This window comes from Fusarium graminearum, chromosome 1 (genome assembly GCF_000240135.3).
Source record: "Fusarium graminearum PH-1 chromosome 1, whole genome shotgun sequence".
Lineage (NCBI taxonomy): Eukaryota > Fungi > Ascomycota > Sordariomycetes > Hypocreales > Nectriaceae > Fusarium > Fusarium graminearum.
Window position 1 is genome coordinate 7133455 of NC_026474.1, and position 26661 is coordinate 7160115.

The window sequence follows — 26661 nt, forward strand, 5'->3', positions numbered from 1 at the left end:
CCGAAACAACGCAGACATATCTCTCCATTGAACTCTCAATCACATCGTTACTGCCCTTCTACACCCTCTCCTCCACAACGAATAGCTTATGTATAAGCCCACGCCGCAAATTTGTCCCCCGCAGTCTGGATCTCAACACCTTCAACCTTCAAGCATCCCTTGCCTTTGAACAGGCCCGTGGTCGCCTTGAGGACAGCTTCCTTGCTGACCCGCACGTTTCGGGCTGTCGGACAAGCCCAAAGCCCCGGGCTACCGTTCTCGGGCGACCACATGAGTATTGTGACGGGCATCTTGCAATCCGAGACGACGTGCGCAGGATGAAAGCCACCCATTTGGGAGCCTGGTGGGCGAAGAGCTGAGTGCGGGGATGGATACGAGATCATGCCGTCGGGCGCGACAAAAATGAACTGGCCACCTGGAACTGCAGCCTACTACCATCAGTGAATGTCAATTTGAGGGGACGAGAGAGTAACTCACTGCAAGGCCCGTCATGTTTTCATTGACTTGTGTGGATGTTCCATCGGGACACTCAGTCGCATTGTCGAGACCGCAAAAAGTGCTGGGCTGCGAAGCGCCAATGATGAAGGCCTTATTCCTAGCATTGATGACACGAGCGTGGATCTGAGGGACCTTTGGCGCGAAGACAGTGAGGGTGTAGTAGGCGTCCACCAGAGCGAAAGCCACGAGCAGAAGGAGGAGGGCGAGTGGATTCAGGTTCATAATTGCGAAGTTGCTTTGGCTGTTGACATGAATCTCGAAGGGACTGAAGTGGAAGGAATTGGCGTGAAATTGATGATATTTGTTTGCATGGGGAAAGTTTGTGGTTGATGTTGAGGTTAAACGTGACAAGCTGTTGAGGAAGGAACGATGGAAGGAAACTGCATGCCTTTTCTACTCGATGCCTGGATACCTCAGTATCGTGGTTACATCTCGCTCAATTGCCTCAAAAAAGAAGAATGATTACAATCTGATATAAATAGTCATTTGTTCAATCAACTTCAGCTCGTTTGGGCAAGGTCCTGTTTCCACAGAACGTGTCATGGTATTAGGAACATTGCCTCTCCACAAGTCCTTGAACCTTTAGCAACACCAACCATGGTGGCGGTCATTACAGTCCTGCAAAGGGTAAGTAGAACATTGAAAGTTGGCATGGTTATTGTTCGCCTGTATTGTGCACCATCGATCCTCAAAGCGCCTTCGGCCATGCTGTCAGAGGACCCTAGATACATGCGTACTTCCCCACGTCAGATGGCACCTGGACGCACTCAATCCAGAGATGCGATAAGCTCGTGTCTGTGTTCCTCAGATCGAATTACGCGGCCCGACTACATCTAGAAGTGCGGTGCAGAGCCGTTACATGCAACGATGTGTGGACGGCGAGACCGAGGCACGATGCACCACTTCAACCCAGCATGGACGACGAGCGCCCATGTATTTGGATCTTGAGACCCTGGTCTAGCTGAGCAGTAGGACAGTGTCGAACATGTTTGTGTATTATAATCAAGGAAATAGCTCATATATCGTATCTATTGCTTCCCAACCTTTCCTTTTAATCTGGCAATAAGTCCTATGATCTTCGCCTTCAAAGCCATCCCCTGCGCCTCATCAGCGCCGACAAATCTTCTCACGAGGATATTGTACAACCCTCCAAATGCAAGGGCGATTGCTGTTGACGTAAAAATGATAACGTTGTACGGCATGCTGAAGTCTGGTGTGGGAAGGTACAGAAGCAGCGTTGTAGTGCGGATGTTAAGGACCTTGGGCTCAAGCGTGGTGATAACTGCGGCGGCGATATCAAAGCCGCGATTCGCATCGGGAGGATACTCGGTATATCGTAGGATGGACTTCTCAAAATCGTAGGTAAGAAAGACGGTGCAGTGTGGAGGAATGCGCATGCGAAGTTCGAGCTGTGTACCGCGCGCACGGTCGAGAGCAGGGCGGTAGTAGATCTCCTTGATCAGATCGGACGAATTCGACAAGGGAGCATCGGCGATGCGGGCCGAGAGGGTGTGGAGGTAAATGCGCATGAACCAAGGGAGCGATTCCATGTAGACGAACTCGACATCGGTGTCGCTGGGGTTACTCAAGATGGCTTGTACACCACCATGTTCCTGGCCATGACCGTTGAAACTGCGATCAGCGTAGAGAAGAGGCGTTTCGGGCTTGTTCAAGATCTTGTCCTCATCTTGTGACTCGGGCTTGACGAGCATCAGAGCTAGCTCAGAATTGGCGTCAAGATTATAGCATCGAGAGTTTCCGTCCTGAGACCTAATCTCGCGGGCACCCTCGGTTGTGTAGATATCGCGGGATTGGGGGATCTGTACGCAGACAGGAGGGATGTCGGGGTCAGTCAAGGGACATGTTCCTTTGATGGATCGACCAAATACTTGAGATAAACTCCAATCTTGGCCATCGAGACTGTCGGCGGGGAAGCAAGTGTTGTCGGAGTGGTATGGTTTGGAGGTGTCGCAGAGTAGCTCGTGAGAAGGAGGGGGTCTTGGGATAGGATTATCTAATACTTGTTAGAAGAGTCATCGGGCGGGTAACAATAACATACTTTGAGGTCTCTTGGATCGGTTAATATCGAGAACCATGTCCACAGTCTCCTCCATCTCTAGGAAGCATTCGCCATCCGTATCACACTTGGGTCTGACGTCAATTGCCATGCTCTGATAGGAGGCATCAAAGAGCTTGTGTCCGTCCAGTAGCGTTGCAATTCCAGCCTTACCCTTGCACGGCAGCAATTTGAGGAAAGGTGTCAAGTTTTCGGTGCATACAACTTCATGTGGTAAAACACCATGGAGAAGTCGGGTATTGGCCAACGAGGAATTGGAATGGTGGCCATCAGGCTGGAAGGACATGACGGGTCGAATCGTTCTGGTCTCGTCGATAAAGTTCAAACTGGCACAGAACAGACCTGACAGAGCGTTGGTCAGAATCAACCACTTCTCATCAGCTTCAGCATCTGTCTCAGCATCCAGCCATGCCCATAGCTCAACACCAGTGCCTCCCTCGCGTGTCCCATCCCACGGTCTAGCACCCCAGGACTGGGCGTCCCATCGTCCCAGTGTAAATCGAAGATGCAACTCCCTCGTACCGGCGTATTGAAGAATCTGGGCGAGCGATCGTGGGAAGAGTCGAAAGTTGTGCGCTTCAAAGTCGGCGATCGAAGTATTGGCTCGGAAGTTGAAGCTCGCTAGAAGCTGGGACAGGGGTAAAGGTCGAAGCGTCAATTGCTCGTGATAGCCCGATGCCGCAGCCGAAGTGAGTGCGAAGCCATTGGTGATGGCTAGGAGGAGATAGGCCAGGAATCGGCGCATCGTGAAATGGGTTAGAGAAGGGAAGTCGTTCAAGACTTCACATTGCACCTTGGCCCTTGGGAAGTCGACCTAGAGTCGTAGCTTGGGGAGCTCCAGTTGCGACGTGGAAGTTGCGATGCAGTAAGCGGTGGGAGCAGGCAGAAATATAGCTTTCCCGGCGCGCGCTTCCTCCACATGCCGTCGCAACCTGGATCTTCAAAGGCCCCGCCAGCTTTCAACATCTTCAATTAATACACTTTAACGAAAGACAATCATTATGGCCGCTGAACAGAGAAAGCTGCTCGAGCAGCTCATGGGCGCATCCTCGACATCCCGCGCTGCTCAGCTCTCCCTAACAGACCCCAAAGTCTGCCGCTCCTACCTCGCAGGAACCTGTCCTCACGACTTGTTCACGAACACAAAACAAGACATTGGTCCCTGTCCAAAGGTACACAATGAGGGATTGAAAACCGAGTACGAGGCCCTATCAGATCGAGAGAAGCAGAAATATGGATTCGAGTACGATTATATGCGCGATCTGCAAAAGTACATCGATGATTGCAACCGACGAATCGATGCTGCGCAGCGGCGATTGGAGAAGACGCCTGATGAGATTCGACAAACCAGTGTCCTAGTATGTCTTCCAACTCCCTGGTCTGCATTATATAGAAATACTAATCATCACAGCTCAAAAGCATATCTGAGCTCACAGACTCCATCAACAACGGCCTCCTCGAAGTCGAAGTCCTCGGTTCCATGGGCGAAGTCTCCCGCGCACAAGACGAGCTGTTCCGCGTCCGTCAAGCCAGCCAATCTAAAGCCGACCGCGAAAAGGAGCTCAAAGCTCTTTCCGACACATCAGGTCCTTCAGGTCATCAAAAGCTCCAAGTCTGCGATGTCTGTGGTGCCTACCTCAGTAGACTTGATAACGATCGTCGCCTCGCCGATCACTTTTACGGAAAGATGCACTTAGGATATGCGCAGATGCGAAAGACCTACGATGCGTTTCCCAAGGAGATGAAGGGTCGCTCGAGGGCGCCCATGGACGACGATGGTCCTGGTATGGGCGGACCTAGAGGGCCCCGTGGCTCAGGAGGGTACAGGAGTGGTCGCGGTGGAAGGGGATACAGAGGAGGATGGTAGTTTACGACTAATATTTGCTTACTGGGTACGGATAGTATCAAGGCGTTGGGGCGCTGCATAAAATAGATGGAAATTGAGAAAGAAAGAGTTGGTTTGGGGAGCATGGATGCCAATACCCTTTCTAGACCGCGCAGCTCAGCGATTGAGCGAACGAAAACGTAGAAGTTTTACAATCTCGCTTGGACTATGTATGCTGTCTAATCATGCTGCCTATGGTATTTTCCCAATGTTCTTCGACTCCGTTACCAAGCCATGCCAAACATTCCGACTCTTTCATTTATACCTAGTCCCCTACGCCTTTTTGTTCAGCTCATCGTATTCATCCATCTCTTCATCCCACTTTCCGCCAGCGAGTGGTGGCAATGGTGGTGGCAGCCCAGCTGTAGCTGCAGCGAAGGCTGGCTTGTCGCTAGCCGGCACAGGTGCGCTGTTCTTGGTCTCGCCAGGCAGAGCTGGGAAATCTTCAGCTGCTGGGACGGCTTGTTTGGGCGGTGCTGGAGGCGCACCCTCATGACCACCGCGTCCACCTCTGCCTCCTCTTCCTCCACGCCCACGACCTCTACCCCTTCCACCACGATATCTCTCGTCGAGGAAGCGATCCACATCGTGTTCTTCGTTGTCTCTTGTCGCATACCGACTTCCACCGATACCAGCGTTCTTGGACCCTCGAATACCGCCGTTTGCGCCCCGGAACCGTCTATTCTCCTCCTCTTCCTGGGCCTCCTTACCCTCATCCCATCCACCTTCCTTCATACCCATCGCTTTGAGCTTCCGTTCTCTATTCTTAGCTCGCTCATCCTCCAACTTGCGCCGATCCTCCTCGTTTCGTTTGCGTCGCTCGGCGTCCTCGGCGCGTCGCTTCTTTGCCTCCTCCATACCGCGAGCATATGCGGCAGCATGGTCCTTCTCGTCCTTTTCAGCCTTTTCAAACTTGCGCGCTTTCTCCGCATTGATAAGCTTCATCTTCTCCATCTTCTCTGCGAGCTGAGCCTCGGTGAGCTTCTGTCGTGGGTTTGCGCCGGACTGAAGACGAGCGGCATTGTTATGTTGCGAGCCGTGAGGAGTCTTTTCACGAGGAGCCGTAGGAGCGTTGGGAGGAGCGTTGGATGTAGGTTGAGGAGCTTGCTTCGTGGATTTGGGCGCGGCGACAGGAGCTGGGGCGGGAGCTGGGGCGGGAGCTGGGGCAGGAGCCGGGGCTGCCTTGTCGGCGTATCGTGACGAGGAGAGTCCTTGAGGTTTGGAGAGGGGTGCTGAAGGCGTTGGTGTTGGGACTACTTCCTCTTGAGGAACAGCAGGCGGTTGAGCTGGCGCGACTGGAGCAGGCTCGGGATCAGAGGCTACTTCGGTGGTGACCACAGTCTCGCTCTCGACGGGTTCGAAGTCATCGTAGAAGAGGTCGTCGTCGGTACGGCCTCCAAATTGGTCATCCATGATGACTGTGTGTTGCAAGTATAGATGTAGTCAAGTAACTAAGAATATTTGTTCCAAAAGATAATTGAAAGCGTAGCGACACTTATACGGTATGTCAGATCCAAAATTGCGATGCTGTTGAGGAAGGGAGGGCGATTATGGTCGCAAACAATGTTGTTCGAATGATACCCCGCTACTGTAGTGCGGAATTGGAAGGCACAGCAATTCCAATGTGGGGGAGGAGGCACCGGCAATGAGTGGAGCCGATGCAGGCACCTTCGGTCTAGAGTTTGTCCGGTCTCGGTGAGCTCGGTGAAGCTCGGTCAGCTCAATCAATTCAACGACCGATGCAATTGCACTTTGTCGGCCTGCTTCTTCAGCGATTATATACCTTTGCAATTTATGAATGAAGATCTTGTATTAGCAACATATTCTCTCGCGAGAATGCGCATCCTTATTGTAGGGAAAATAATTTCTTGTAAGTGGTGTAAGAGAGTCGAGCATCACGGCAACGGATTATTCCTTCGCTGACAAGCAAGCTAAGTATTGGGCCATGGATGTCACAGGGTATCTATGAGACAACAGTTGATTCGAAGGGGAATTTATTTATACGGTGAATCGCCGTCTTGTCATTCTCGCTCGCTCGTTCTAAAAGAAACTTCTGCTGCATCCCGTTCTTACTCGCTCGCATCCATCTCAGCCTCCACGGCTGCACGTCGCTTGTGGTATGTCTGCTTGAGAGACTCAAGCGACCGGTCGGGAAAGTGGTCCTGGGGAAAACATGGGTTAGTCATCTCATACTGCCAGACTGAAGAAATAGCGAGTTGAAGTACCTTGATCTGATTCCAGGACAAGCCGTCACGCCTCAGGCGGATCAGGCGCTCGATCTCCTCTGTGGGCCAGAATCTGTAAGGATAGGCGGCGACAGTCTAAACAACGAAGAGACAATGTTAGCATGGTCACGATGCCTGTATGTTCATTGCCACATACGGTAGTTGGCTGGGAGGCACTTTGGTTGGTGCCGTCACCAGAGGAAGGGGCAGAGCCAGGAGTGTTGCCAGAGGAAGTCTGGTCTTGGGAGGTATTGGTAGACTTGGTCTCCCACGGGCGAGCGCCAGCCTTCTCAGGCAGAGGCGTGCGTCCTCTGTCGAGAGCCCAACGATGCCAAGGCTTGAGGCCTTGCTGGTCGGTAGGGGCAGATCCATTCGAAATCATGTTGTATATATGAGAGGCTCAAAGATGTCTGAATGTGTTTGTTGCGAAGTTGAGGTGAGAATAAGGGAGAACACGATAAGAATGTATACTACGGACTGCAGTAGCTGTTCGCATTGTACACCAGTATTGACAATAATCTATCATTATACTGAGGTTTATTGAATTGAACAATGCCTGGACAATCATGGCAGTTCATTGTGAATAGAACTAAGGATTTATGTGGAGCCTTTTCGTATTGTTCCTAGTGTGAACCAGGTAATATATATAAGTGCCAGTCAATAGCGACAATTGATTTGACGAGTGAAGGAAATTTCGATGATGCAGGCAAGTTTATCGCGGTGGTGTTTCCTTTCCAAAAATGCGGGTGAGCCTAGGCGGGGCATCAGTGACCGGAATTTCGCACAATCAAGAAGAGGTCTTGATTCTCGGTAGGAGGCCAATGTTTGCATGATTTGACTTGGCCTTTCCCAGTATTTCATGACTTGTGGGAAAATATACTGTCATCATTGTCAACATGCTTCACTCAGGGTATCAGAAACATCAGGCACTGCAAGCATGAAAGACGAACCTGTAGGACAGCTCATGTTACTTTGACCAAAATGCTTAGGCCATTGCCCTAAGGCCTTGGAATCTAGCGCAGCAGCTGTTTTCTTTCACAATGCCATAGATGTAGTTGTTGGCCTATGCCCCGTTCCTAACCATTAAGTTTGATGCTCCCTGAGAGAAGGAAATGCGAAATTGCTAAGCGCGGTATTTGGAAACCTTTGCAGAAATTTAGTCCTGCAGCTAGGCTTTAGTGTTTGTTTCCATGCTATAAAACCATCTCTTACTTCTCTCTTACCTCTTCCGAAACAACCATTTTTGTTACCTTGCTCATCACAACAAAAGACAAACCGTCAACGCGGGCATATCTTCGAGTCGCATGCGATAGATCTGCATCTTCTTATTTTGAGCAACCTGTCCAAGTCCCCAAGACAGCTTCAGTATTTGTCTCGACTTTCCACTGTCCGCCAAGTCGGATCTTCAATCATTCGACGCACTGGAGATTAAATATTCGCCCACCAAAGCCAACACACTCGACTTCATCCCACGTCGAATTTCTAGGAATCACGATGACAACAAGGAGATCAACAAAGCTAAAGTCGTGGCAGCAAAGGGCCTTGAAAAGCGGCAGAACGCCCCTTCCCGAATTTCCTGGCAACAAACTCTGGACCCCGGGTACTCACTCGACCTCCTCACCCTCTTCCGAGAAGAGGGTTTATAGTGAACGATCTCGGATAGAGAATAAAAAGATGAAATGAGAGGATGGCCAAAAGACCGACTGAAAATTGAGCAATCGTCTGATACATGTTTGGGCAGGGACGGTGGTCGTTCGATTGACAACAACGTGGTGGAGGTTACGACGATCAAAGGATGGAGTTGTGCAGTGACTGGGGTCATTTCAATCAAACTTTTATTCCATTGGAAATTAAACATTTGCCTTATGGGTATCGACTTGCAAGTTTGAAGGAAAGCGTGAATGCTAAATTATACTCAAAGAATGGGCTTAAAACGCCATCGTAGTACAACACTCGATTCTTGTTATTACTCGTAGGTACTGTCGATAACCGTGATGTACATTATCCGTGTATCGCCATCATTCAATTTCATCCTTCACAGGTCCAGCAGTGTTTCAAGACGAAGTTGCTCCGGTGGCCTCGTTCTCCATCTGTTGTTCGATGGCGTGTCGTCGCTTGTGATAAGCTTGCTTGATGGCCTCGTGTGTACGATTGGGGAACTCCGTCTATATTTATATTATTAGCACCATCTTCAGATGTGACAATGTCGCGAATCTTACATATATCATGGCCCAAGTTGCACCGCCGTTTCTCAAAGCGATGAGATGTCGCATCTCGTCTTCTGGCCAGAAGCGATAGCTGAAGGAAGGTGTCTGGATAGTAAATTCGGTTAATTACCACTAGTCAAGTTGCAAACAAAGTTTACTTACTGCGACATTGGTCGAAGCTTTGCCAGAGGACTCTCCAGCAGGAGTGGTTGAGGTAGCGCCCTGGGTGAAAGAGCCTGCAGGCTGCTGTGAGTGACACGGAGAACTGAGCCAACGTTGGTCTCCCTGGGCCTCGGGAAGCGGAGTTCGACCGTTCTCAAGGGCGCGGCGCTGCCAAGGGCGGAGTCGGCTGACATGAGGGTTCTTGGTGTTGGTGTTGGCCATCTTGGCTAGGCAGGTGATTCTGCTGTGTATGGTCGACAACCAAGAGTGCATCAAGGATGAAATAGCGACAAATATATAAATAGCATACAAGGACTTCGTGGTAGCCAAGATGATATGGAAATTGATTTGGACAGCATTGTTGCGATATTCTCAGATTCTGGCACCTATTTGACAAGCGGTTCATTGTCGGAAGGGTGAACAATAGCATGTCCAGTCTCACATGGAACGTCTTCATAAAGGTGAGAGTGAAGTGAGATAGATCAAAAGGTCTGAAACAATAAGATAAACAATAGCGGGCGCGGGCGCTAAGTCTGAATCAAGCTTGAGATACAGCAGGATGTAGTAAGGATATTGTAACGATAAAAAAAAGCGTCATTGTGAAAGACACAAGGCGGCAATGAACGGTCTGAGCAGAATTTATGGAGTAGGCGTGCGCGCGTTGTTAGAATGCGTGTCAGTGACGATGACCTGACAGTGCACAGAATACAGGTAGGTAACACGATCATTTGGAGAAGATATCATAATGGAAGAAATAATTTACACTGTCAAATGAAAAGAAAAAAGATGTCTGTCTGTCCAGACGCGGGGTACAATGGAAACCGGTATTGATTTGTTGATTGACGGTCTCAACGTCAAGAAAACGAATCAGGTCCCTTAACCTACCCATGGCAACCCCCTCTGGGAAACATTTTCTTCATAAATATTCGAAAGCCTTCAGTCGTATAAGAAAGCCCCAAGGTGCAGGTAAACAATATATAGAGAGCGACAAGGATTTCGACGATGTATACGACAAACTGTTTCTAAGTTGGACGTAGCAGGAAACTCTTAAGGGTAGCACTTTGGATTATGTCATCTCGTCTTACATTCTATCTGTCACATCTTTGATTGAAGCAAGAGCCAGTGTGCTACACAGTGGTAACAATGGCGAAAGGAGTTCAGTATTGATTGTCGCGATGACTGGAGATTCAGATGGTCATCAGCGCCCTGATTTTACAGAAGTATCTCAAACAACGGATGACACCTGGAGAGAGTTTGACGGTGGTGACCATCTCAGAGCCGTCAACCGGAGCGAAGTTGAAAACTATGTGCAGGTTTCATGTTCTGGGATCCTTATCAAAGGACGATGGCGCTTCTCATGCCTATGTTGCCAAGATCTTTTATCAGTCTCTGAAGCAGAACGAGTCGGGTCAAACTACGGATTGGATGGTGGCAAAGGCATTACATGACGCTATAGAGAGCGATAGAGATCTTGCAAAGGATCCACGTTGGTGGGCTCCGTACATTCACTCAGGTCCTTGAGAAAAAGGAGGAAGGTTTTTAAAGGTACTCTATATTGCACTTTTAGTTTTCAACATGATTCAAACTTTCTTACTTTCTTTTCACCATTCTATTCTGTTAGTTACAGGATGGAAAATTGCCTCATGAAGTCATTCATTATCATTTCCCGCCAATATAACTTACGACGGATTGATCAAGTAATATTAGGCCATCAGCTGATGTATAGCCAAATGCCAAGAATAGCTGAAAAGGGATAGCCTTGGCAGTTCCAATGGTACAGAGCAACTTAACTATATTGGGAGTTTCTCGCAGGGGCTCATGTTAGTAAACGATGACAATTGGCTGATCTGGTGGCAGGCCAAGCCTATAGTTTACGCCATGTGCTCCGTGCTCAGCCGCATGGTAGGTCTAGACACCTTTAGTATCAGACGAAAGACCTTTTATTCAAGACCAAATCTACTGATCTGTCTTCACAAACCCTATTGTTGATATCTCTGTATCGTCTTCCTCACTTTAAATATATCGTTCGTTTTCGATAGCCCGTCCTAGCCAGTGGCACATATCGCATACTCAATCAACTCTGAAGCTACATAATATCCACACTGGCCTTCTTGCTGAGTACGATACTTGCTGGTAGTATTTGGAGGCTCTTGGTCGTTGTTGTTTACCTGTCGCGATCAAGTGTTCCACCGACCGGATCTTTTGAACACCAACAATGGACAGTTATGCGTAATTGCGATTCTCCGTCAGCAGCCATACTCAGTCTTTTAACCGCCATCTTTTCGTGGGATAAGCAACGACCCTGGGGAATAAGACTTACTTTTAGTCTTGCTCTCTTGTCTCTCGCGGCACTTCTCTTCCCACTAGCCGCTGTCATTGTTCCACCACAAGTCGTGACCAAAGTTACCGATGATATTGTCGTACTTTCCAAGGAACAGTCTTGTGGTTTTCGAACCGAAGTGGCTTCAGGAGGGAATCTGGTCGGCCGCATGTCTTCCTTCTTTGCCAGGGATCTGGAGGAAACGACGACTGCGAGGACGTATGCTAGAGACTGGTACAATGATGGTCAAGGCAATGACGCGATCTTCAAGGTCAGGTTGCAAAAAGGACTTGCGGTGGAAAGCCTGCCTTACACCGAAAACACGTCTGCGGAGTGTCCCTTCGCCGACGAGTTTTGCAAGACAGGATCCAATGGAGCTATCTCTTTTGATACGGGCTTACTCGATTCTCATGTTCACCTGGGAATTAATGCGCCTAACGACGAGCGGGTCCAGTACCGTTGGAGGTCCACATGTACCCCAATTCAGATGAATGGCCATCAGCCGTCGCTCTTCAAGCTCATCAGCAACGCCACGGGAAACGTTACGGATATGTGGACGGTCGGAACTCTTGCGGAGATTCATTTTGGCCCGCATGGTGGAAATTCCTACACACTCAGGACCAGGCGGATGATCGACTCTACCAACATCAATGCCCATTTTGAAATCCAGTTAGTATAATTTGAATGAAAATTTCGTGTTGAGTTATGTTAGTTGACCTAACCTCTCAACTAGGACTACCCCGGCTACACCGTCGAATCTAAGTCGGTACTACAGTCGTTGGGATCCAATTGATGCATTTTCACTTCCCTACGCCGACCTTTCATTGGTACAGATAGGAAAGGCTACCGCGGCTTTTTCTGCCCCCGTCTCCGATCCTATCTTCCAAGCAAATGGAACAAACTATCCTCCTATCTCTTCAGGTCTTGGCGACAGCTCTAAAATGTGGGCTCCCGATACCGAGTTCGCATTCATCATATGTGCCGATGAGCACCAATTTTGCAATCCGAGATCTGGGAAGTGTACAGAAATGGATGGCGTACCAACCAATCTCAGTACAATTATGGAACCCTTTCTCGGTAATAACGACCAGGCAGAAATGGCCCAGCAGGCAACAGCTATGCGCCTTGGCTTTTATGCTCAGACGCACTTCTTAGAGCATAGCGTCAAATCAATCGGGAATAAAGGTAAGTAACAGCAAACAAGCATATGTTTTTTTTGTGATTTTCAAGACTAATCACATACAGCGCTCATTTTGGAAGGTTTGCTTCGTCCTGGTATGCCACTACTCGAACCTATTCCTGACAACCATTGGTGCTCTGAAGTACGTCTGTGGTTTGAGACCGGCCTAGCCAAGTTCCAATTTCAAGTCAGGGAATTTACAAACGTCAAGATAACCCCGCGCGATAAAGCTGCTTATGATTTCAAGTCAGCTTCCATACTCCCGTCAGTGTATTTGAACGATTCACAGCTTGATACTAAGAAAATAGGCCAAGCTCTGGATGCCCAATGCCAAAGGCAACGCGTTCGATCAAGTGGTCAGCTGCAGAACTTCAGCGTTTTTGGTACGTTTTTCATCGTAGGTGCTAGTGTTTTATTATGGCCTGTTTCACTACTCGCCGCGCCACTGTAGGGATGGATTCGCAAGGATAAGCAAAAGAGCTGGGCTTCTGATGAGCTACTATCGCTATGGCAAGATGCATCGAAGCATCGGCTAAAGGAACAATAGGTTTTTAGCCTAGTATTGGGGTTAAGTATGTCCAATAGATAAATCTGTTGGGTAAATACTTGTATTATTACTTGTTATTTTAGTTTTTTTTAAGATCTCTATACACGTTTTGTATCTGGCGTATACATCTCATATATCTCTGTCGCAGGAGTGTGCGCAGCGAAGAGCTCGCTTCTTCCTGCATATGGCTTATTGCGGTGATGACCGTCGAGTTCGGTCAGTGGTTGCTCATAAGCGCTCATTTCATGCTTATCGTGACTGTAGCTCGTGGAAAGTGATGTTAATGGCTGCTGGTGTTGGTCGATGCAGTTATATGGGTGTCCTGCATTTGATGTATCTTGTAATACAAGTTGGTCTGTAGCGCTAGCGGGAAACTGGCTTATAAGGGTGCCTTTGCGAAATTTGTGGTAAATATAGGAGGCATAGCCGAGCATGGCTGCAAACGAGAGACTTGACATAATCATGTTAGCAAATGCTGCGTAGGGGCTTCTGCGTCGTCTCGTACTAAACAACGATTCCAAGTGCAATGCTGCTTGAGGATCCGCCTCCCCGCATCGATAAGGCGAACAATATAGTCCAGATTGTGAACTGAATGACGTTGGCAACGAGGAAAAAGACCGGGCTGAGATTGCGACGCGAACGCTTGATGATGCAAATAATGTCAAAGACAATTCACGGGAGAATAAGAATAAGAACGACGATAGTGTTAATCATTAGAGCCTGGTAGTCAACCACAAAACCTTGCTCAATCAGTTGTTTGTCAACTGGTTGTTGCTGTCTCTCCATCTGCGGAATGGCAACCACGAGCACAAGAACCAAACTGGCAATATTGGCGAGCATGACTAGAACACGAATACACCACAAGGGCACTAGAACGCGCTTAAGAAAAGGCGAGGACTCGCCGACGATGTATGGTGAGGGATGCATATCGATGATTCTGGACTTACTACGCTGGCGACAGTATAATAAGAATGGTCCCGACTTCTACAAACAGTTTAACGAAGTGGGCGTAGGGTCTTATATGGTGGCGAAGTGGAAGGAGCCATACAATTGTCAACAAAGAAATTGTCAATTCATGCTTAATAGAGCTATTTTAACTAGTCTGGGGGCTGAGGCTAGGGTTTCATCTGTAATTGAACTTCATGACCGTCTTGCTTCGGATTCGCTAGTATTTTGAAAGTCAACACCTTGTATTAACTAAGATATTAGCCTAATTAACCTGGGCCTTGCATACAACTCACGAGTCATGAATAAGGGGGCAGAAAGGTAGCATAGCGTCCCCATTCCTAGTAACATTACTACCCTATGTCCCTGCCATCAGATTTTAGTCTCCTGGCTTATGGCATGTCAAGTGGGATTAAAAGTGTGGGTATCTCTAAAAATGTCTGTTCTGCAACAATTAATCCTTGCCTTTGTCGTATTCAATCTGATGGTTTTTTTTACATGGCAAGGAATTCTTACTACCCATGCCCTATCTTCTCTTGCGGCAACTCATTCCACGCTGCCTCCCACTTGCGAATAGCTTCAGCTCGGGTTTTAGAGGCAGCTCTTTCGTAGTTGCCCTTTTTCAAATATGGCCAAGCCGATTCTATCGCATTCAAACTAGGGCTATTTTTACACCAAAGAAGTAAGTATACGCCAACAAGGTCATAAACCTGTTTTTTTGTGTAGTAATTATATGCCAGCGCCTGATCTTCCTATACGCTTGTGTCAGGCCTCCTTTACAGATCAGTGTAAAACGCAGCAACCCTAGAATAAGGACCCAGAAGACGAACAGCAAGCCCCATAGAGACGGTATCAGGGCTCTGCTAGCCTATAGCCAAAATCCAAGTTGAAGCTGCCTGCAGAACTGAAAGTGGCGCAGTAGAGGCGCAGTCCATCTTCTTTGCGTGTAGAAAACTGCCATATATGCTCCAGCCTTCAGCACTGGCCCTTTCTATGTGGAACTGTGGATCATTGGTTAGATATGGAAGTAATCGAGGATAGTCCTGAAGAGCCTTCGATGCGATGCCAATGGAGTCAGGAATAAACGGGACACCCTCTTGAACAAAATTCGCGAGTAATTCCATCACGTAATCCATGAGCGAGTGCCGCACTTCTCCATCTTTGTCTTCAGAAAATGGAGCGGTTCAAGTCACTGTTTAACCAAGTTTGAACATTAAAGTCTCTAAAGAAACCATCACTTTCAACGTACAAATCTACCTGTTCTGGTAGTTTGATGAATATTTGAGAGCTGACGGAAAACCAGCCATCTATGACGAGACAGAGTGCCGCGTGCCTGATGATCACTGCCTCTCCACATGCGAGGCTGTCAACGATTGACAACCGTCACCGACGACGAACGCATGTTCAAACACACAGAGAAAGTATGCCTTGACGAAATGTCATGTAGTCTCAACAGAACGTATTCCAAAACGGTGTTCACCCAGTCAATCCATATCGCTATTGCTATGAACGTCCCTGCCTTCGGCGATGCGCTCTCGGGTAACCTTCGTTGAAGCGATGCCGCTCCCATTTTCCTTCACTTTTTACGGAAGATAAATTTCAAGTTTTCTAAAACGCAGATGCGCATGCCTCGAAGGAAAACCAGATAGTCGCCGGCGATATTCCTACAATTGAGGGCAATGTCCACGATGGATGATGTGTTGGTCAGCAAATTGTCTCCCTGGACAGACATGCTTTCCAAATCCAAAAGATAGATATTTCTCAGAGGGTGTAGTCATCAAATACTCATCATCGCTACCCTCAGAGTTACAGGCATTCCTCCTCTGTGGCGCAAACCGAAATGTGTCGTATGTGTATGCGTTGGGATATATATATTCGTCATGATGGATTCCCTATGCTAAAACACTGATATGAGCTCCTTGACGTTGATAAACTCCGATGTCTTTGATAGTGATCCCGGTAGGGTGCATGACCTGCACAGTAAGGGCTTTGATGGCAGTCTGAAGTCGAAGATGTTCCTTGATTGCGGCATCTGCAAAGTGCAATTAGTCGACACTGTCCTGATTGATTGGCCTATGAAGAATATGTCTAGCTTCCTCCTCTAAAGCTCTCCAGATCTGCGCAGATGAGTTGCTACTGCCGACACAGAATAAGGCGTGCGCCACAGCGAGGGTGACAGCCTCCAACGCGGCCATGGTTGTAGCAAATATACGGCTGGCTATTAGTTGTTATTAATTGTGACATGAATTCGCGGGACTCTTTCTTTCGGAGGGCTTCCTTAATGTGCCATGTCATAATATCGTTCTGCGGTTGAGTCTTGGAAATTTCATTATCGATCTCAATCGCATCTACATGGATCGGGCAACCAAGGTCCTCGGTCCGTACATCTAACAGAGAATCATAGAGGAAGCAGGTCAAATGAGCCGCAATGGGTTGCATAAATGGAGGGAAAATATCGATGCCTATTGCACTAGGCATAATAGCAAGGGAACACTGGGACAAGTTCTTATCTATCTCTGTCTTGATAATAGGTATGAAACCATTACGCCAAATCGTACTGAGTTGATCATCCTGATAAAAGTCACATTGCCGCAGGAAATATCTGAAGATAGCCCTCTTTCACCCCCGCCTGCCCCCGTTTCCACCTACCCTCCAAGATAGGAAGGTAAAGAAGTCCTCGTTTACGCTGAAGGTAAGGCATGCGTCAGAGGACTGGTTTTACTGACCCTCTTAAGCCGCCATCCTATATTAATGTCTTTAAGCCACCAACAGGGCCTTACTTTATACATTTGTGAGTCAAGTCTCATGTACGTGTCAACGACTGGCGGTCATTTACAGAACCAACACGTGCCCGTTCGAAATATACATTAAGTGCCAGAGGAAATATCAGAAATAACAAAGAGAAAGTATTTTACCGACAGACCGGGCTTCGTGACCGTGACAAAAAAAATCCCAAGGCTGAGCCGCGTAATATTCAGTCGCAAAGTGCCTCAGTGCCTTGGAATCCCGGATATCCCTGCACGGCTGAGGTTTCACCCGCCTGCGGCGTTACAATCCCATGTTTAATCCTAACTCACGCATCAGCTATTGTTTCCTCTACACTTCTCTGGTTTCTCTCATTCCCATTGTCTTCCATACCCTCCGTTCCTCAAATCTGTAAGGACAGAAATGACCCTTAGCATGTTTGATTCACTCAACATGTCTAATGCTTCGCCCCAAGTGATTTACGTACATGCGTCGGCTACGTCGAAGCCACAGTACCTCAGAGATAGATCGAGCATCAGGGCCAGCTTCATGACGACATATTCGCTGACTTCGTGTGACGAAATCTTGTAGCGAGTTCACATAAGCCGAGTCAGTAAGAAGGATTCACCTCACAATTCGCTTTGAGCGTTCATAGTACTTGGATTGTATCTGTCGATGTAGAGGAACTTGCCTCTTGGTAGGGCACCTTTTCGCCTTACAAGGCAAAAACGGTTGCGTCAGGCAGCAAACCCAACAATCCTCCCTCTGTACAGCCACTCGAAAATCCAAGTACAGCCAGAAAACCGCACCCAGACCACATGATACCTAACTCAATGCAGCATCGTTCCCCAAAAAGACTCAAGAAAAGTGACCGACACACTGGTCGCCAGAGACCTGCGGGGAAGACACGGATTTACATTTTCATGATGCCATAACGAGCTCTTCCATTTACTGCTGCTGCTGTTCTTGTTCGTGGTAATAAATTATGTGTAATCACTTGCACCGTCGTGGATGCCCGCCGTCACTTTCGTATCATCGTCCTCGAGGGGACTCTTCAGACGGGCGCTGATTGGTCTCATCGTGGGTCAAAGCTTCTATGCAATCAATGCCAGAGTCAGAACTAGACAAATATTTCCACTTGTGCGTTTTTCGTCGTGGCGCCGTCATTTGACCGCTGTACAGTGTATCTAGACACTATGATTTGTGAGCTGCAAAAACGCCAAGGTCAGTAGGTCTCAGACGAATCAGCTCTTAGCGCTGTGGCGGTGTCGCATGAGCCGCTTACTACAAGTAGAGAGACCAAGGTTTTAGACGGGAGAGAAGCTTGAAAAAATGGTTCGTCAAAGTAAAATGTAATTGTATTATCTTTTACGCTGCCGAACCCGAGCAAATTGCTATGTCGTTATATTTAAGTTATCGTCCAACGCTAACTTGGTTCCTCGCGTAGTGGGACGCACTTATGGAAACCATTTATTCTAATTCAAGAATTGCCTGTCGAACATGATTTCAGAGAGGCTGTATACCACACCATTCTAGGGTCTGGACCAAGTAGAACTTGTCTCAGAGTAAGCCTTGAGAGCGCTATAGTCGGCAATAAATCCTGCTGAAATGTATTTACACCAAAGTCGTCAAAGCGAGTAAATATCGTTATTATTTAGTGTGCAGGAATCGACTGGGCTGGGCTACTTGATTGGGTTAAACCTAAAGTTATCAAGGTTATACCACTGGGAGAGAGAAATCGAAGCCACAAGACGTCATGATGTATCAAGATCATGCTCTTATCAAGTAACCAACGTTCATGGCAAAAGCACGTAATGGCAAATCAGCTGTCTGGCTATTGAAACGGTAAACACTACCAATGGAATGAGATGGAGAGAGAAGCCCGCAGAGACTTCGTCAGCGCAAGAACATGAGGCTGCTCCTCCAAGCGCCTATCGAGGCAAGCTGCAGATTGGGAATGAATCAGGGGTTGAGAATGTTCCAGACTCAGAAAACGGCCGAAATGCATTGTCTAGTCAATTACATGCAGGGGTTGCCAAGATTGTGATAGTAATCCTGAGGGCTGACTGCTGCGGCTGGCTAGGCGGCAAACTGCCTCTGTGACTCCAGTACACGGCTGTAACTCCCATCGTGTGTATATCTCCCCGATAGGCTTCGGAGATCCTGAAGCCTCATGATGATTTTCATCGATGAAAAACCAGCCGTCATTGCTTCTGTAACTATCCGACGCACGCAAATGACTTATGATAGGCTGCCGTGCCTCGGGTGAAAATAGAGCCCTTCCGGCTGGAGGCATTGCAGTAGCCTATGATGAATCAGGCCACGGGAACAAGCCAATGTCGTGTGCTTGTTGATATCACCATCAGGGTAGATCACAACTTCTTACAGCAGCCTCATTGATCTTATTTGTTGTCAAAGAATCAGCTGGATAGCATTCCTTGAGGTTTTGTCAGTTTGACCTCCTCTAGCATTGCGATCAAACATTCGACGAGTTCCTCTTGCGTGCTCAGTAACTTTGCACCAAACCTTCGACAGACTGCATCCACATTCCCTCTTTTTCTATAGTCAGGATGGGCGCAAACGATGACCGACTTCGTCCTGACCGCCAATCCAAGCTCCATGAGGCTGATTGGTGCTTCTGTGACTTCATGCAACATGAAAACAATAATATCTGCGGCTTCTTGCATGTCTAGCTCCCATGAGACTTGCTCTACCCAGCGCTTATCTGAAAAATCTTCTCTCCATGTGCTATCCCAGTCGGGTCGATTGGGATTAAGGATTGTAACGGGATAGTTGAGCAAGGCACCCGTGATGACTTGGCGCCAATCTGGCTTGCTTGTTTTTGTCGTGGTGCCTGCGAGGAAGATGGATACTGGCTGGTTGTCCAAATTCGCTGGTTGTGGCGCCATGACCACAATAGCTTGCAGAGTCATCTTCGCTTCTCTTTGCTGGTGGTAAATGTAGATTAGAATTATGCCAAATAGACCCCGCCTCTCGGGGTGCGCCAATTGTCAACCTTATGTCCGCATGGTGATTAGTCAGGCAAATATGAGGCTCTGTTCAATATCTTAGTACCTAGTAGGTACATAGGTACGTACGTACGCAAGAATAAGCATGTTTTTTAGTTTCATCTTTTTATTTTACCTTTACGTTTTTGCCCTCTAAGAGCACACCTTGGGAGGTTTAATCTAACTAGACTAGACTAGTTCACCGCCACCCCGTACACCCCTCCACCCCGCACACTTGTGATAGCATCACAACATAACACAGCAGCTAACTTCAGATAATTGTACAATTATGCGTACTCATTCAATTAAATCCATATTTAGTATACTATTTAGATGACAGTTATACTATCTACTGTTTTTTTCGCGGCTTGTTTTTTGGCTTTTTCTGTAGCTTTTTCGTTCAATCTATGTATTACATTCTTTTCAGCTTGATCCCTCGCCGTGATGATCTCGTCAATTGAAGGGAAAGCTACATTTGGGTCAAATTGAACTGGGACTCGGCCGGTAGGTTCTTTCGCTGCAGCTGAAGCTTTAAGAATAGCTTTTTCCTCCTCAAGGCGTTGAATTTGGCTGTTTTTGTTGTCAATTGACTTCATCATCTTCGTCATGATACAATTGAAGTCACGGATCGATACAATTCCTTCACTTTGGGCAGCTTTCTGTTGTTTTTGAATATCGGCACTTCCTTGAGGCGTACTCCAGGTCATATCCTCAGTTACTTGTGTCCTCTTTGGTGTTATAGGTGCCTCAAAGGTCTTGCGTTTTCTCTCCTTAGGCTTCAACGCCTCTATCGCCTTCCTCACATCGACTGGGAATACACCAGAAGCCGAGAAACCACTCATTATGTTCCTACGGCTTATAGCTTTTTCAGAAGCCCTTTTGTATGCTTCTATGAAGAGTTGTTGTTGATGTGGAGAGGTTGCTTCGTATGTAGCCCAAGCACGGGTTAACTGATGATAGTACGTTTTCAACGGCCCAAATACCGCAACATCGAGCGGCTGAGTAATATGTGATGAATGTGAGGGTAACCAAGAGAGCCAAATTCGATGCATCCAAGCCTTTTTCATCAATTCCGGTGTGATATGTGATTTATGCTGGTCCAAGACTAAAAGTCTCCATTGAGAGGGATCTGACGGCGTTGTCTCACGGATAAATGTATCCATAAACCATCGGTTGAAGATATCTGTATTGGACCAACCCGAGAGACTTGCCTCATACTTCCAGTTGGGAAAAACGTTAGGAAACCACTGTCCTTGGAGGTTTTTTCCAGTAAATACGACAACAGGCGTAAGACGGCGAGATCCGGCTGATATACACTCGATCACTGAGGCCCAAGTTGAATTGTCGGTCTTGATAACCTCAGATCGTGCCGTCATGACTGTTCCTGCTACTATGCCGGCCCGGGTTTCCCCAAGTTGCATGCCATTTTCATCGACATTGTATATGTGTTGCCGTGTGATATTTTTCTCGTTAATAACCCAATGGAGGCCATCGTAGTACTCAGTAAGGGTTTTTCTCGTTACATAGCGTTTCCTAGCTGCTTCGAATACCTTCGTAGCCTTCTTTTGTATGGAAGGATGTCGTGTGAAGAACCTGTCTACCCAGTTCTTGCCGATATACGGTATCTGCCCATTGACATCTGATAACTGCTGTGCAAAGCCCCGTATCTCAGCCTTCGATAACGGCTGAAAAGCCTTCTCTCGATCGATAATATAAGTCTCTAGGTCTTCCTCCTGCTCCGGCGTTAGTGACAGTTCTTTCTGATGTGATGTGTTGATGTCGTGGCTTCCGGCGCATCGATCCTTCAATGTCGATATCTTGATGGCGTGTTTTCGCGCCGATGCACGCAAACCTATGTTATCAACGTCATTGACCGCCAACGACATCCTGTATTCATAATCTGATAGCTGCGAATCCATTGCCGTTGAAATAAAAAAATACGGATTTAATTTGAAAGATACAGAAGAGTATGAATAAGCAGCCTTCAATGACGAGTCGATGTTGTGAGGTGTGCGGGGTGGAGGGGTGTACGGGGTGGCGGTGAACTAGTCTAGTAGGTAGTAGAAAAGTTGGCCTCCTAAGTCTTAGGTCATAAAAATAAGTAGTCTAAGAAACATCGTCTAAGTGACATAGGCTGCCCTAATAATATTGTCTCTTATGGCCCCAGCGGTTAATTTTTCTGATACCATGAGGCTAGGTAGGTAACCATTTGTGTTACCATTTACCAGGCAACATTGAATTAGAGTTTAGGCACTTAGTAATTAACAAGCTGAGTTACAGCAAGATTCTTAGATTTTCTATCAAAGTTAAACCCAGTCATTTCCTCGTTTGTGTTACTTATCAGTGTCAGTAAATCAGCAACCCTCTAGGCAACCAAACAGCGGGTTAAACTCTGAAAAATGCTGTGAACCTTCTCTTCGATTCTCAGATATATAAACCCAGACATTCGCCAGCCAGCACGAATTTCCTCGAAAGCAACTCACATCTCACATCTCACTCGCCCTTTTTCCTTTTGCCTTTTGTCGTCTCAACAACATGGATAGCCCCTCTCCCGGCCCAAGTCCAGCTCTACAAGCTCAGAATCCGGCCCATCGCCCTCCTCCTCCCCAGGGTTCAGGTCATCCCCTTCTCCCAGCTCTACCTTATCCCCATTCGGATTGGCCTCCCGGCCAGTATCCTCCGACTGGACCTCCTGCCCAGATTCAGGCCGGTTCGAGTTGGGCTCAGGTTGCAAGGGCTCAGTTTTCAAGTCAGTCACCAGCCCCCCGGCCCCCATGAGTCAGGCTTTGGTACCTTGGGGGCCCCTCAGCCACCTGCTTCGCACGGGGCTCTGTCTCTACGTCCATCTTCGCATGCGGCCCCGACTTCACGTCCGTCTTCTTCACTTCGGGCCCCTTCAGGCCAAACATCTGCAAGTAGGGCTTCTTCACGGTTAGCCATGCCACTCACACCCCTCAAACTCCCGATCGCATCTCTTCGAGAGGGGTTTATCAAAGAGAGATATACCTTGATCAGAGAAATTGAGAAATCTATCTAGTTCTTATGGCCTGGATTCCGTATCCAAGGTGAAGATCTTGCCACGTGCCTACTTCTTCCACGTCATGATCTCGAGGGTGATGGTGAACTTTCACATGAGACGTGTATCCCTCCCGAATTGAAAGAACGACTCGCTGACATCTCGCCATTTTGCAAGCACTGTGAGACCATCCAAATCCCCCTTCCCCCACCACTACCTGGTTTTCGGGCAAATTAGCTGACCAAGATTACAGACATGCTTCGCCTTGACCCGGGAAACATTATTTTCGACCCGAAGAACCCTAAATACAAGCGTTGGAGTCATGCTATACCTACGCAGCCAGGGAAGCAGGATCGACTGCATCCCGACATGAGTCCAGAGCAGATGGCGAAGTCAATGTGGTACCGTTCGTGTTTCAAAACTGGAGACGCTGTCAGCCTTCCTGATGACCTCAGTGAGAAAGCAGAGAGCCAATGCAGGAAGCGCGACGGAAACAAATGCGTTGTGACAGGCAGACCTAACCCTCGTGTCTTTTGGTTCATTCCTCGCGGTTGGAACGATACCGCAGACCACAACGATGCCACAGGTAATTTCGAAATTGGATGCTACTACTTGACCAAAATCGACCTTTTGGAGACTATCAGCGTTTCGGGTGAGCTTGGCAACACTCATAAGCCTTGGAATATGATATGCATTGATCCTGTTCTATACGATTTTCTCGTAAGGGGTTATTGTGCATTCAGTTACGTTGGCGCACGAAGTCTACTTGACGGAACTCCTAATCTGAACTTGAAGTTCTTCTGGATGCCTAAACTGGCTCCACGATTTCATCAAGTTATGGATCTCGGCGAAATCGATACATTCGAGTTGACCCTCAACGCCGACGCCTCCACCAGCTTCAACATAGGCGACAATGACTTTGGGAAGGAGTTAAGTGTTGACCTCGATTACTTCCAACGCCTAAATTGTCCTCCGGCACCAGAGTGTGAAGACAGAATGTCCCAGATAACAGATTTTCCGGTCATTTCATCAGGCCATGACGTCTGGATAAACATGACAGCACCAGAAGCGACTTTATTTATGCCTGTGGCCAAGATACATTGGTATTGTGTCGTATTTTCAGCTCCTTGCGGTGGTGCCGGGCGAGCCTGGCACTTGACTGGCATGGATCAAAGAGATGGCTCTCTTCAACCGGGACCGCCGGTATCAGGGTAGTTCTATCAACTCATGGGCTTGGGCGGATCCTTTGCTAAGCAGGTGGGTTGCATAAAAACCGGTACTGATTTCGTGACTGACATAAATATTAGATCACTCTTAGTGTATGTATGGCCTAAGAGTGGACTAATGATTTCGTCTGTATGGCTTTAAGTCTCTATTTTTTAGCAACCCGCCTGCTAAGCCACTGATACTCAGCTTTTTTTATCTGCTCAACCGGGCAATCATTCAGAGACGATAAAGAGAAAAGGAAGGAAGAGCAGTAGGAAATGGAAATCTAGACTAGGCTTTATTTAGGCTTTGGAAGTAGATCAACGAAGAGTAGAACCGAATTAGTAGCATAGAATGACTTACTCATTTCATCTTTTGAATTTCTCTCGTGCTCCGATGTAACCAGGTTCTGACAAAGTATGTGCAGGTAATAGTAGGTATCCGCTTCTAATGCAGCCATGGGTTTATCAGCATGGATCAGGCCTACCTAGGTATCTACCCCCCGCTAATGTTCCAAAGCACCCCGCGTCAGCAATGTCAATGGCGGTGGCAGTGCAGGGAGCTGAGCAACCACAGGCTTCATTTCCACCATGTCAGTATGGTAGTTTCTTCATCTTGACTTGCACAGCCTGACGCCATAAATACAGACAAGCATCTGATTCCGCCTTGAGAATAGCTACAAAGTCAACGATGCCTTTAAATAACGACATGCCCTCCGACGGGGTCGATATCCGATTGTCCTTTATCTCATCTCTCGAAAGTGCCAAATGACATCCATGTCCTCGCCGTCCGCAGACCTTCCTGTCCCGACATACTCAGCGACCGACGACAACGACCTCCTAAAGCGCATCGAAGCGTCCTCTTGCGTCAAGTTTCCCATCTTCCACTTCCCCGTCAGTTCCTCGATAAATTTACGGCGCCTTATCCTCAACGCGGATTGGGAGAATCACTACGAAGCCTGCCACATCGAGGCAGACATTGTCGACGCGTTCTTTCTCGCTATCGAAAAGGGCCACGATGACGTTATCGCCGATTTTATAGCCCGCGGATGGGTGTCGCCCGATACCACCAGCCGATATGGAGAGACGCCCTTGGTAGCAGCTGTGCGCGCCGGCAAACTTCCAATGGTCAGCCGCCTTGTCGCTCTCGGCGCAAGCGTCAATAACTACGGTCGTGTACCAAGCGAGGATAAAACTATCGCGTTAGAGGACCGACCTGAGCGGACTCCGTTAATGGTCGCTGCCGACTGCGGTCATCTGGCTCTGGTCAAAGTTTTGATCGAAGACTATGGAGCCGAACACGACCTCATCGCGCCAGACGGCGCAATCGCTTTGCGTCTCGCAGCTGCGAACCGCCATCGCGAAATCGTTCAGTATTTGCCCCATTTCCGCGGTGGTTCGTGGAAAAGATGGAAACACGTACACCACAAGCAGATGGAGAGACTGCGACGAGCTGCAAAGCGGCTTGCCAAGTTCCTCCTGATAATATTCTGGGACTGTCCCAAGCTTTTTCTGTACGATGCGCCGAAGGAGCTCTGTCTCGCGGTCTGGAGACGTCGCCACCGGATCAAGAAATTCGTGAAGGAAATACCCGGTAAGATCAAGAGAGGGATCATTGCGATACCTGGGCGTATCAAGAGCGCTGGAAAAGCAGTATGGGAGGGTATAAAGAAGATTCCATATTGTGTGAAACGGGTTCTTCAGGCGATCTGGGAGGCGCTGAAGAAAATGCCTGCCGCTGTAATGACGGTCCTGAGATGGGTGGGTAGCGGACTAAAGAACATCGGCGAAGCCATTGCCGACGTCTTTGCCAAGCTCTTCTCCTTCTTACACACAATGATCATGGCCATAGTCACGTTCTTTCGCCGTATTACCCTACGGGACATCTGGGATGGCTTCTGCTATCTTGTCCGCGCCATACTAATTGACGCGCCCAAAGCAATCGGTGCATTCATTGTGTCCTTCGGCAAGATGACCTACGATGTTCTGAGAGCGGTTTTCGGCAGTCTTGGCTCATGTATCTGGCAGATTGGGGTGGGTATACTTTGGCTGATCAAGTATATCCCGCTTAGAATCTGGACCATGATTGAAGCATTGGGTACATCGTTTGTGAAGGCTTTTGAGGAGTTGATGGTGTTTTTCAACCCTAAGCGGATGTGAGCTTGACGTGAGGATCACATAGTATTTAATACTCTGTAATAAAAAACACAACAATTTCCAGTGTGCGAGATCCTTGTGGTAGTTTTTTTGTCGTGGAAAGTCACTATTCCGTCAAGCGAAAATACCGCCATAAATTTACCATGCCTGTTTGTTTGTTGGTCCCATTTGGTGCCAAGGGTACCAACGTGGGATGATCGTAGGGCTGATGTAGCGGGACCTGTGCTTTAAGAACATCCTGAAAGCCCTGTGGTAGAAAAGTTAGCGCTGAAGGCATAAGCAGCAAAGTTAACAACTTTAATTAGCCTTTTATGTCATGGAACGACAAAGAACCGATTTGTAGAGCGTGAGTTGAAATCGAACGCGAAAAATCAGCAGCCTAAAACCCTAGGTATCTAAAAGAAACAATACAGATTTTTTAAAGTCAAACGCTGTGAGATAGACAACGGCTTGTTGACCAGACATTACAGCGTGCTGATGGTGA

At 47.9% G+C, this 26661-nt stretch overlaps 14 protein-coding genes across 14 annotated transcripts; 5 read left to right on the forward strand and 9 right to left on the reverse strand.

Annotated features, from left to right (window-relative positions):
* Positions 1 to 86: 86 nt before the first annotated feature.
* On the reverse strand, positions 87 to 720 carry FGSG_02190 (uncharacterized protein; the record flags this gene model as incomplete). The annotated part of the gene is made up of 2 exons (XM_011319775.1): positions 87 to 428; positions 478 to 720. The coding sequence occupies 2 exons, from the start codon at positions 718 to 720 to the stop codon at positions 87 to 89; spliced, it is 585 nt and encodes a 194-aa protein (XP_011318077.1).
* An 806-nt stretch (positions 721 to 1526) lies between these two features.
* FGSG_02191 (uncharacterized protein) lies at positions 1527 to 3320 on the reverse strand (the record flags this gene model as incomplete). The annotated part of the gene is made up of 2 exons (XM_011319776.1): positions 1527 to 2512; positions 2558 to 3320. 2 exons carry the CDS (start codon positions 3318 to 3320, stop codon positions 1527 to 1529), a joined length of 1749 nt encoding a protein of 582 aa, XP_011318078.1.
* A 215-nt stretch (positions 3321 to 3535) lies between these two features.
* FGSG_02192 (uncharacterized protein) lies at positions 3536 to 4620 on the forward strand. Its single transcript, XM_011319777.1, has 2 exons — positions 3536 to 3933; positions 3987 to 4620. The coding sequence occupies exons 1-2, from the start codon at positions 3613 to 3615 to the stop codon at positions 4440 to 4442; spliced, it is 777 nt and encodes a 258-aa protein (XP_011318079.1). The 5' UTR covers positions 3536 to 3612; the 3' UTR covers positions 4443 to 4620.
* Positions 4621 to 4733: 113 nt separating this feature from the next.
* On the reverse strand, positions 4734 to 5873 carry FGSG_02193 (uncharacterized protein; the record flags this gene model as incomplete). The annotated part of the gene is made up of 1 exon (XM_011319778.1): positions 4734 to 5873. One exon carries the CDS (start codon positions 5871 to 5873, stop codon positions 4734 to 4736), a length of 1140 nt encoding a protein of 379 aa, XP_011318080.1.
* Positions 5874 to 6529: 656 nt separating this feature from the next.
* On the reverse strand, positions 6530 to 7067 carry FGSG_02194 (uncharacterized protein; the record flags this gene model as incomplete). Its single annotated transcript, XM_011319779.1, has 3 exons — positions 6530 to 6622; positions 6686 to 6781; positions 6843 to 7067. 3 exons carry the CDS (start codon positions 7065 to 7067, stop codon positions 6530 to 6532), a joined length of 414 nt encoding a protein of 137 aa, XP_011318081.1.
* Positions 7068 to 8739: 1672 nt separating this feature from the next.
* FGSG_02195 (uncharacterized protein) lies at positions 8740 to 9276 on the reverse strand (the record flags this gene model as incomplete). Its single annotated transcript, XM_011319780.1, has 3 exons — positions 8740 to 8850; positions 8905 to 8997; positions 9055 to 9276. 3 exons carry the CDS (start codon positions 9274 to 9276, stop codon positions 8740 to 8742), a joined length of 426 nt encoding a protein of 141 aa, XP_011318082.1.
* Positions 9277 to 10245: 969 nt separating this feature from the next.
* Positions 10246 to 10575, forward strand: FGSG_12084 (uncharacterized protein; the record flags this gene model as incomplete). Its single annotated transcript, XM_011319781.1, has 1 exon — positions 10246 to 10575. The coding sequence occupies one exon, from the start codon at positions 10246 to 10248 to the stop codon at positions 10573 to 10575; it is 330 nt and encodes a 109-aa protein (XP_011318083.1).
* Positions 10576 to 11543: 968 nt separating this feature from the next.
* Positions 11544 to 12053, forward strand: FGSG_02196 (uncharacterized protein; the record flags this gene model as incomplete). The annotated part of the gene is made up of 1 exon (XM_011319782.1): positions 11544 to 12053. The coding sequence occupies one exon, from the start codon at positions 11544 to 11546 to the stop codon at positions 12051 to 12053; it is 510 nt and encodes a 169-aa protein (XP_011318084.1).
* A 1146-nt stretch (positions 12054 to 13199) lies between these two features.
* FGSG_12085 (uncharacterized protein) lies at positions 13200 to 13565 on the reverse strand (the record flags this gene model as incomplete). Its single annotated transcript, XM_011319783.1, has 1 exon — positions 13200 to 13565. The coding sequence occupies one exon, from the start codon at positions 13563 to 13565 to the stop codon at positions 13200 to 13202; it is 366 nt and encodes a 121-aa protein (XP_011318085.1).
* A 208-nt stretch (positions 13566 to 13773) lies between these two features.
* Positions 13774 to 14028, reverse strand: FGSG_12086 (uncharacterized protein; the record flags this gene model as incomplete). The annotated part of the gene is made up of 1 exon (XM_011319784.1): positions 13774 to 14028. One exon carries the CDS (start codon positions 14026 to 14028, stop codon positions 13774 to 13776), a length of 255 nt encoding a protein of 84 aa, XP_011318086.1.
* A 2063-nt stretch (positions 14029 to 16091) lies between these two features.
* On the reverse strand, positions 16092 to 16524 carry FGSG_12087 (uncharacterized protein; the record flags this gene model as incomplete). Its single annotated transcript, XM_011319785.1, has 2 exons — positions 16092 to 16260; positions 16289 to 16524. 2 exons carry the CDS (start codon positions 16522 to 16524, stop codon positions 16092 to 16094), a joined length of 405 nt encoding a protein of 134 aa, XP_011318087.1.
* A 2687-nt stretch (positions 16525 to 19211) lies between these two features.
* On the reverse strand, positions 19212 to 21685 carry FGSG_14035 (uncharacterized protein; the record flags this gene model as incomplete). Its single annotated transcript, XM_011319786.1, has 2 exons — positions 19212 to 19739; positions 20216 to 21685. The coding sequence occupies 2 exons, from the start codon at positions 21683 to 21685 to the stop codon at positions 19212 to 19214; spliced, it is 1998 nt and encodes a 665-aa protein (XP_011318088.1).
* Positions 21686 to 22334: 649 nt separating this feature from the next.
* On the forward strand, positions 22335 to 24030 carry FGSG_02198 (uncharacterized protein; the record flags this gene model as incomplete). Its single annotated transcript, XM_011319787.1, has 3 exons — positions 22335 to 22548; positions 22865 to 22996; positions 23069 to 24030. 3 exons carry the CDS (start codon positions 22335 to 22337, stop codon positions 24028 to 24030), a joined length of 1308 nt encoding a protein of 435 aa, XP_011318089.1.
* Positions 24031 to 24774: 744 nt separating this feature from the next.
* Positions 24775 to 26180, forward strand: FGSG_02199 (uncharacterized protein; the record flags this gene model as incomplete). The annotated part of the gene is made up of 1 exon (XM_011319788.1): positions 24775 to 26180. Exon 1 carries the CDS (start codon positions 24798 to 24800, stop codon positions 26178 to 26180), a length of 1383 nt encoding a protein of 460 aa, XP_011318090.1. The 5' UTR covers positions 24775 to 24797.
* Positions 26181 to 26661: the final 481 nt, after the last annotated feature.

Bases quoted from the DNA above. Each gene is read 5' to 3' on its own strand.
- FGSG_02192 (XM_011319777.1), top strand. From the start codon at position 3,613: ATGGGCGCATCCTCGACATCCCGCGCTGCTCAGCTCTCCCTAACAGAC. The intron at 3,934-3,986 runs GTATGTCTTCCA...TAATCATCACAG, and splicing joins TTCGACAAACCAGTGTCCTA to CTCAAAAGCATATCTGAGCT.